The sequence below is a fragment of the Octopus bimaculoides genome, chromosome 11 (genome assembly GCF_001194135.2).
Source record: "Octopus bimaculoides isolate UCB-OBI-ISO-001 chromosome 11, ASM119413v2, whole genome shotgun sequence".
NCBI lineage: Eukaryota > Metazoa > Mollusca > Cephalopoda > Octopoda > Octopodidae > Octopus > Octopus bimaculoides.
In genome coordinates, this window is record NC_068991.1 from 2,759,294 (window position 1) to 2,769,516 (window position 10,223).

At 39.3% G+C, this 10,223-nt stretch overlaps 1 protein-coding gene across 1 annotated transcript in view; it reads right to left on the reverse strand.

The window, feature by feature from the left end:
• The window catches only part of LOC106884068 (WD repeat-containing protein 81), a 34,111-nt gene extending 25,211 nt beyond the window's left edge, over positions 1–8,900 (reverse strand). The window contains exon 1 of the mRNA XM_014935286.2: positions 7,935–8,900. Within this exon, the coding sequence (XP_014790772.1) occupies positions 7,935–8,027 (93 nt within the window). The 5' untranslated portion in view covers positions 8,028–8,900. The remainder of the gene's footprint in view (positions 1–7,934) is intronic.
• Between the last annotated feature and the right edge of the window lie 1,323 nt (positions 8,901–10,223).

Here is a 10,223-nt window from a genome sequence, read left to right on the forward strand (position 1 = left end):
CAAACATCATTTGTTATGTGTTGTTGTTGTTATAGTTGCTTAGCCCAAGGTCAACCATGTTCAAGCAAATCTATGACGAAGATCATTCCAGCTGTAATTACCTCAACATTCGTTTACTTTGTAATTAGGGCATTGCACTCATGATCACTCGATCTTGGGTTCAATTACTGGACTGAGCAATGTAGTGTGTCCTTGAGCAAGACACTTCATTCCATGTTGCTCCAGTCCACTCAGCCGTAAAATGGGTCACCCTGCTATAGACTAACCTTCTATTCAGAGGGGATCCAGTGGATCCTGACAAAAACTGTCCAAACCATGTCAGCACGGAACACAGATGTCAAATAATGAGAATGATGATGATAATGAGGAGGAGGAGGGAGAAGAGGAAGATTTATCATGTGTGACTGTTTTGGAATAAGTACACCACACCCCTGACTGTCATCAGGAAAGGCATCTGGTTCAGGAAAACTGTTTAAGGGATGTCACATGGAAAAGCAGACAATAAACAAGGATGACAATGTTGATGATCATAATGTAAACACACACACACACACACACACTCATATACACACACACTCATATACACACACATATACACAACAGCTTTCTTTCAGTTTCAGTCTACCAGGTCCAAACGTGAGGCTTTGGTTGGCCCGAGGTTATAGTGGAAGACACTTGCCCAAGGTGCCACGCAGTAGGACTAAAACTGGAACCATGTGGTTGGGTTTTGGCCTTACGATTGGTTTTTACTGTAAGTTCTGGTTTCTTTATTAAGCAAACTACAAGTGAACCAACACACACACAGAAGAAGAAAGAAAGGGGGAGGAGAGAAGGAGGGACATGTCAACCCCAGTTTAGCGCTAAAGGAAACCCCTTAAACCCTTATAAGAACCAACCTGTATACAGCTCCCTATTATTCAGAAGAAAATTAATCACAGTTTCAAATCCTCAGAACGAGGAAGAGCATTTTACTTTATTTTTATTTTCAACTTAACAACCTTGAGAAACAGCATTAAACCCACAACTTCACGCATGCAACAGATCTTCCTAGCCAGAATGCAACGTCCCAGTTCTCAAGCTGGGATGCTGTGGCTGCAGGTGCACAACGGGTAGGTGGGGAAGGAGGGAGGGAGGGAGATTAAAAGCTAAAATATTTTCACATTTAATTTGGTTTTAATCAGTTATTACTCATCCACCCCATCACACACTCCACACACTCCTTCTCTCACACACACATGCATACACACACAAACATATGTACACATTCTGTCAGCTTAGAGGGCAATGGTAAACCTGAACGTGCTGTGCACTGAATGTTACAGTTAGTACTGTGGGTGGTGGTGGTGGTGGTGGTGTTGATAGCTGAGGTAGTGTTGTTGTTGTTGACAGTGGTGGTGAAGGTGGTGGTGGTGAAGGTGGTGGTGGTTTTAGCAGTAAGGTGGGTGTAAGCTTTATCAGACCCCATTAATGCTCAACATTAAAACTCTAAGCTAAAAGTTACAAGTTAATACTGTCAAACCAATTAAGCCCATGAAAGAACCTCTAACTGGCCACTTGACTGGCTAGAAAGAACAGCTGAAACTTCTTCACATCATGCTGCTAAAAGATAATAGGGACACATTAGACAATAAAACCCTAGATACACTATGTCTGAAGAAAAAAAACAGGATAAGATAATCACAGCAGAGAACCCTTCAGTCTGCCTTATTAGGTCCAACCAGGGGTTAAATAACAGCATCAGTTGTTACTGCTGCTGCTACCACCACTACTACTACTACTACTACTACTACTACTACTACTACTACTAATACCAGAAACATTACTAACTCAGTTCAAAGTTCCTTATTCTGCCAAGGACGCTTATCTCTGTACGTGTGCGTGTGTATGTGTGTAAATTTGTCATTATGCATGAATGCACATATCTGCTTATGCATGTATGAGAATTTACACACACACACACACACACACACGTGTGTGTGTGCCACTGTCAACTCTTGATACTTAAGACAGAGTATGCAGCTTTAAAAATCAACCAGTGCACGTTTAGCATTGTATCTATATAAATATATGGATATCCGGTTTCAAGCTGTGTCTCATTAAAATGGAACATTCTTATTAAAACAGGATTTGCTATTTGTGTGCGTGCGTGTGTGTGTGTGTGTGTGGTTAAGAAGCAGGCTTTGCAACCATGTGGTCTCAAGTTCAGTCCCACTGTGTGGCACCTTGGGCAAGTGTCTTCTATGCTAGTTCTAGATCAAACAATGCCATGTGAGTGAATTTGGTCGATGGAAACTGAGGAAGCCTATCATGAATGTGCATGTGCATATGTATGCATTGATTGTCAAGAGGTGGTGGTGGCAGGGGACAAACACACACACACATAAATAATGTGCATATATATATATATATATACATATAGGCAATAGGCATCTTTCATTTTTTCCATCTACCAAATCCACTCACAAAGCTTTGGTCAGCCCAAGGCTATAATACCATAGATGCCACTTGCCTATGGTGCCATGTGGTAGGACTGAACCCGGAACCATGTGGTTGGGAAGCAAGCTTCTTACCACCCATCCACACCTGATCACAGCATTGCTCCAAATGTAAGAAATGGGTGTTATATAACATTATAACACAGCTATGATGACACACTTAAATGTTGGACAAATTTCCTATGATGACAGAAACACAGAAACCTAATTCATTTGGTGCTGGTTAAGCATAAATTCCTTGTCTCAGAGTTGCAGTACATGTTTAGACAGGATGTTTATAGAAATAATATCACAGGAATTTAAACATAGAATTCTTACTTAAAAAAAATAAAGAAGTCCCTGCATTTTCCGTTTATTCTTCTTCCCTAAACCATATTAATGATGTACAATATATAGGAGAACCTACTAAATGAGTTTAATTACATAAATTGGTTTATACTAGTATATTACTGATACATATTTATCCTCCAAAGAGTGAAGTAAACTAAATCCTTCAACTCAGAAACTAGAGAGATAAAACTAAATTATTTAATGATAATTTCTAGCTTGAGAAAACTCTTTTTCCTTCCTCTCTCTCTCCCAGAGCCCTCAGAGGTCCTGCAGGGGGTCAAAGATACTGGCTTGTTGCCACTGGATGCCTAGCGTTCTGGTCAATCGTTTTTCTCTTCTTAATTCTGTTCTTTTTTTACTCTTCCCAATTCTCTTCATATCCATTTGAGGATTTCTATTCATTTATTTATTGTCTTCGTTTATCGATTCAAATCACTGTTGTTTACTTTCATACATCTACCCTGTATTATTTTGTTTGCTCCAGCCCTAATACTCCGCAAATCTTGAGGGTGACACCAATGCAGGAAGGCCCTAGTCTTATTGTTAAATATATATATAGCCGCAGGAGTGGCCGTGTGGTAAGTGGCTTACTTACCAACCACATGGTTCCGGGTTCATTCTCACTGCGTGGCACCTTGGGCAAGTGTCTTCTACTGTGGCCTCGGGCCAACCAAAGCCTTGTGGGTGGATTTGCGAGATAGAAACTGAAAGAATCCTGATGGGTGTGTATGCGTGTGTGTGTGTGTGTCTTTGAATCTGTGTTTGTATTCCACCACAGCTTGACAACCGATGTTGGTTTGTTTACGTCCCAGTTACTTAGCAGTTCAGCAAAAAAAGCCTGATAAAATAAGTACCAGGCTTTAAGAAAATAAGCATTGAGGCTGATTTGACTGATTAAAATTTTTGCAAGGTGTGTGCTCCAAGATGGCCACAGTGTAATAACTGAAACAAGTAAAAAATAAAAGATAAAAAATAACAGAGATACATATATATATATATATATATATATATATATATATATGTGTGTGTAAATACACACACACACGCATATACACATAGATAGTAGAATTAGAAACAGAAAGTCCTTGGTACAGTATTATATATCTGATCTGATAATTTTTCCACTTTAGCAATTAGTTGCTTGTAATTAACTGTTTACAAACACTAATGATTTATAAACAACAAATTATCAGAATAGCCATTTCTATTCATTTTATCAAATATCCACACACACACACACACTACACAACCATCAACACAAGGAACACTACTTTGGTTCCCATCCAAACAACTGTTAAGTATAAGCATAACAGATTGGACATTGTCGTTTAGGACAGACAAGAAAAAGTATGGAGTGTCATAGAGGTCAGTTGTCCTTCTGATGGGAATATCTCTTTGAAAATCAAAGAGAAAGAAGATACCTATGGATAACTGTTTCGAAACCTCCAGCTTCTATGACCAGATCACAAATTCACGATTCTACCAATAATAATTGGTGCTCTTGGCTTTGTGAGTAAATGCCTAAGTCACAATTTAGATAAGCTTGAGTTTTCAGGAAAATAAATAATCCAACTGGTTCATACATTATGAATACAATCTGTAAGTGGAACAGTAAAAATATGCGAGACTTTTCTCAAGTTTAGAATGTGTTGCTTTTATTATCTGCATTGCAACGATGGAGCTTTGTATCTTTGTTGGAGACCAGTTCCTTCCTCAGAGGAAGAATTTAAATAATTAAAAACATATGAGAACATACATACATACATAGGTGCAGGAGTGGCTGTGTGGTAGCTTGCTTACCAACCACATGGTTCCAGGTTCAGTTCTACTGCGTGGAACCTTGGGCAAGTGTCTTCTGCTACAGCCTTGGGCTGACCAAAGCTTTGTGAGTGGATTTGGTAGATGGAAACTGAATGAAGCCTGTCGTATGTGTGTGTGTGTGTTTGCGTGTCTATGTTTGTCCCCCCACCATCACTTGACAACCGATGTTAGTGTGTTTACGTCCCCATAACTTAGAGGTTCAACAAAAGAAACCGATGGAATAAGTACTAGGCTTACAAAGAATAAGTCCTGGGGTCGATTTGCACAACTAAAAGTGATGCTCCAGCAAGGCCGCAGACAAATGACTGAAACAAATAAAGGAATGAAAACAGTATAGATGTGATGGGCTTCTTTCAGTCTCCACCTACCAAATCTACTTACAAGGCTTTGGTTAGCACCCACATGTACATGTATGTATCTATACATGGTGATGGGGATTGTAAAAAATGCAACAAGCCCAAACCTGTCCAAAGATGGATAAACCCAAAATAGAGTCAACAATAACAGTGCAGGGACTCAGAAAAACATGAAGCAATGACTGAATATGCTGTAAAGCTACTGAATGATGGCTACATGTGTGCTCTTTAGCTATGGTGAAAGCAGCTTGTCTAGGAGATCACTTAGCATTAAACCCCAGGAGGTGAAACCAAAATAATCTTTGATCAATAACCATTTGTAATACACAATGGTCGTAGCATTGACTTGATTCTAGAGATTTCACTTACATTCATGTTCAGCAGTGAGATGCTGTGTAGATTTCACCTTACTTTCATAATGGATGGCTTAGATCTCATCTGAGTACAGGTATTGCAGGGTAATTACAGGTGATTCACTGAATTGTGCTAATTACCTGACATGTCTTGCAAAACATACTCTGATGGGTATTGATGATAGATATATACGTGTATGTATGTGCATAGACAGACAGATAGATAGATAGACAGACAGATAGCTAATTAGCTAAACTGACAGACAGACAGAAATGTGCATGAGTTGTGTGTGTGTCTAAGTAACTGCAAATGTATTTGTGAATGTGTGTGTGAATGTATCCATGTATGTGTTGATTATATATGGTGGTATGTGTATTTGGAGAGTGTTTGTGTACACATACGTACACTTACTATACACACCGTGTACACATGTATATACACACATACACGCACATATGATTCATACACATAAACATACATAACGTAGCTACGTATGCAAACGCATTTATAAGCATGTACACACATGCACGCGCGCGCGCGCGTAATACAGACACCTGAACCGAGACAAGCATTAACAGACCCAGAGAGATGAGTCAACGAGGAAGTATCTACCGGGTCGTTCAACCTGCTAGAAATAGCAGCCGAACACCTCTGAAATCACACCTTATTAGATTTAGATACTATGGCTGAGGAAAAGATGCGGTGGTTGAGGTTGGAAAGTCTTTGATCACAGGTCTACTGGATCAGAGCAGACGAGGCACGGAACAGCATTATACATCAATCTACACTGTAGATATATAATGCTGTTCCGTACCACGTCTGTAGATTCTATAGTGTGTGTGCGTGCGTGCGCGTGTGTGATTCTGTGAGATAAAATAGGAAGTAATTTTGATGAAATAATTATGGAAAGTATTGATAATTAATGACATCATTAACTGTGTTATAAAAAAAAAACATCTTCCTCGTCCCTCCATTTCTGTCGTATGAAACGATTACACGCCTACTTCAATTCTGATCCTACTCTCTCAAAAAAAGGAAGGAGGGACATAGGGATAAATGGATAATAATATACAGTCTGAATAAGACGGGAGAGCCATGCATGGAGTGTCCTTGATCATGTTTTTTTTTTATACTTTGTTTCAATCAGAACTAACCAGAGTCTAAACAAGAACAACATTGATAGCAAAATAGTACATTGTATTAGAATCTGTAGTCTTACATATCACCTAAAGAAAAAAAAAACAGTGTGGTCGCGGTTGGAACGCCTTCGATCATGGGTCAGGTCATAGCTGATATGGAAGTGAGGGATAAACAAGAGCAACAATAACAAAGAAAAAAACAATGAGTCGACGATGATTGTGAGCTGAAAGATTTGGTTGCTATTTTATTGGGTTGACAAAAATAGCAGCTGACACTTCCCTCAAATAAACTGACAGACTTAACCTAACAATATGTGTGTGTGTGTGTGTGTGTGTGTGACAAGACTCACTCTTTAAATTACAGGTATATCAGACAGGTTTGCGTACAGTTTCCATCATTTCAAGGCTATAGAAAATAATATTTATTTGCCCAGACACCATACACGGGGATCGAACCCGGAATCTCGTGATTGCGAATTAACTACTTAACGGTTACGTCTGCAGCAATAGAAAACTAACAACCTCCTCGTTGAAATGATGGAATAGAGAATTACTAAGTGTTTATTTAGAACATGGCACAATAACATTGATGTAACATCCTGATACATAAGACTATCGGCCATTTGAAGACAAGGAGAGTCCGTCCATGCACTCTTGCATCTCTGTTACATCTCCATATCGCTTATATATTAATAGATGTTCAATACAGTGTACTCCAATACGGTGTACTCTAATATGGTATCTATATAGTAAAGCACGGGAATTTGGGTTAATTTGTATGTCTTATGAGACAAGGAGTTTAAAGAGTCGAGAAAGACAGTTTGAGGAGGAAAAAAATATACCACAGAGCAAAAAAATGCATTTAGAAATAGCAGCTAAATATCCCTCAAATGACACTGGAACGGCTTAAGAAAAAAAGGACATATTGAATAATGTAGCCCTTGATACACTATGCTAGAAAATAATAAAAGAAGGACCGGCTGGTCGTGACTGGAACGAATGTCTTTGATAATAAGTCTGCTCGACCAATGTTGACCTTGGGTTAAATAACACTCACACACAATAGTGCCCCAACATGCCTCGTGAGCTTTTATGTGGTTATTCAACCTGTTAGAAATAGCAGCCTATTTCCTTTATGTTGCATCTCCCGTTTTAGAAAAGAACATACTGGATAACCGTGATCTTGATTTCCCTGTACATACGAAAAAGACGGGATGGTCTCGAGTGGAAAGCTTTTGGCTATAGGTTTACTCAATATTGATCTCAGCTGAAAACAGCAACAACCACAATACTTCAACACAAACACGCCTCTATATGTTATCCGTCTTTTGCTTTTCTGTTAAATTGATAACAAGGAACAAGATACAAATGGTAAGTAAAAACATAAACAACAACAGAAAAAAAAAAGACAGCTTTTTTTTTTTTTTTCATTTACTTACCAAACAAACGGCAGAGTTCACCGGAGACCCTAACCACCGTATGTGTTGCGTGGGTAACCTCAACTGTTCACAGATCAGCTGTATAACTTCCATGGGTAAACCGTGATTTGTGGAACAGGGAAGAAATATAGAGAGGGATCGGACTGGTCTCGATCCCTTCTCTGTAAAAACACCAATGAAATGGAGAAATAACAGTGGTAATAATAATAATAATAATAATAATAGTATTGATCAGCTCAGTTATGAGCGTCGATAGTGATGTTTTGAAAGCAGGGTTTTGGCTCCAGTTGATGTAAGTTCAAACCCTCATTAAATTGAATGCCGGAGATAAGAGGGAAAGATCATATAAGCGATAATGTTGTTATGTTTAGGTACGCAGGTGGTTGAATAGGACTGCACTTAGGTAAAGCATTATCGACGATGTGGAGATGATGTTGATGAGAATGAAGATGAGTGTGTGTAGATGTTGATATGTTTGAAGGAGGTGGGTAGCTTTGTCTCCTTTTCTTTCTCTTTTAACTGAACCCAGATCCAGTTCAGCCCTGGCAAACAAGGGTTGATTTCTACTGTTTTTTTTAAGTGGGTGTTGGTGACACAATGCAAAAACAACCCACCGTATCCATCATTGAAGACGAGAAAGATGTGTCTGGCAGCGTCCACAGACGGAGAAGTGAGTAAGAGATGTTATTAGGAAGGTAAATGTTAAGCTTCTGGCCATGACGAAGAGACAAGTGGTGTGTGTGTGTTTGTGTGTGTGTCACAAGAGGAGAAATCTCGTCCAGGTTGAACAGATGCAAAATCGGATGGGTCGGAGAATAGGGAGATAAAATAATAATGTTGGTAGCGGAGGGGAAGAAGGAGAAGCAAGAAACCGATGTCGATTTCGGTTTTGGATTAATTGAACCAATTAAGACCAACCTAAAGTGATTTCATTTTATTTAAGAGCGAACAACATATTAGAGAGTTATTTGAGGGGAGGTCACTCTTAGGGCTAGATCTTATTTTGTATGTTTCATAATCTCATTATCTGCTTGTTAATACATTTAATTATTTACTTGTTTATTCATTTCGCAATTTATCATCAAATTGATTTATCCAGTTATCTGATTTTAACATCTTTATGACCGTCAGTTAGTCTAACTTTCGAATTATAATTATTTCCATCATTCCATAAACATTTACTCCGTGACCTCCCAGAACCAAAGATATCAGTTATCGCTTACATTCTTTGGTCTATATTTTAAACTGTGTTGTCTCTACATAACACAGCTGTAGAGTTTATTATATTTCTGACTTTTAACCTGAAGTAGCGTTCTGTAAATAACGCTTTCTTATTCAAGCACACGGCCAGCAAGTTTGAGGGAAGTGAGTTAATCGATACCATCCACTCCAGTATTTAACTGGTATTTTACTTCGTCGACTCCAGAAAGATTTGAAAGGTAAAGTTAACCTCGGCAGGATTTGAACTCAGAAGATAAGGAACCAGAAAATATGCCGCAAGAAATTTTTTTTCCGTCAGCGATTCTGCCCGTTCCGATGGTCAGATGTTATCACCGATACCCACAGTGCCTCCAAGATATTTTCGATAATCCTCTCCTGGTATCGATGACGATATGTAAAAGGGCCTTGTGCGGGAAAGTTTCAGGTCAGGGATTATAGATAAGTCACGAAGATTCTTGGTCGGGTACTGGCACCGGTTCACTGAATGGCGGTGGAGGATGTTGAAGGTCCGAGTTAAGCTCTAGGAGTATAACTACCTATGTGTACCCCCACCCACCAATTTTGCTTCTTCATAACTATCCGAAACACACTTTATTTCACATTGTCCTAGTCTATCCAACTGGCAAAGATGAGTTGTTCCGTTGATCGGACCAACTGGAACCGATGACGTCGTAACGGAGAACCGTTAATCTTTAGCTTCCTGGACTTTACAAAGTAAAGTAAACAACAACACAAATAACTACGCAGAGGCAGCCATGGTTGGAACAAGAACAACAAGCATTTTTAAAAGAGGAAAGAAACATGGTCATTCCTTACCCAAGTGACCTTGTCTTATCGTCCATCCCTTGTTATACGCTCATAGATTGGTTTGATAGTTGAGCTCTGATTGGCTGTATGCAAATGAGTTCATAACTGGAGTCCGGAACTCAGGTGGGGGAAAAATTCGCGTGCCGCCCGGGGCAGCCCTTCTGTTTGCTGCCCCCAGACCCCACAAAAAATACATATTACTTACAGCAATAGCCTAGAACAGGATGAAAAGTACCGCCCCTTTAAAAGTGCCGCTCGGAG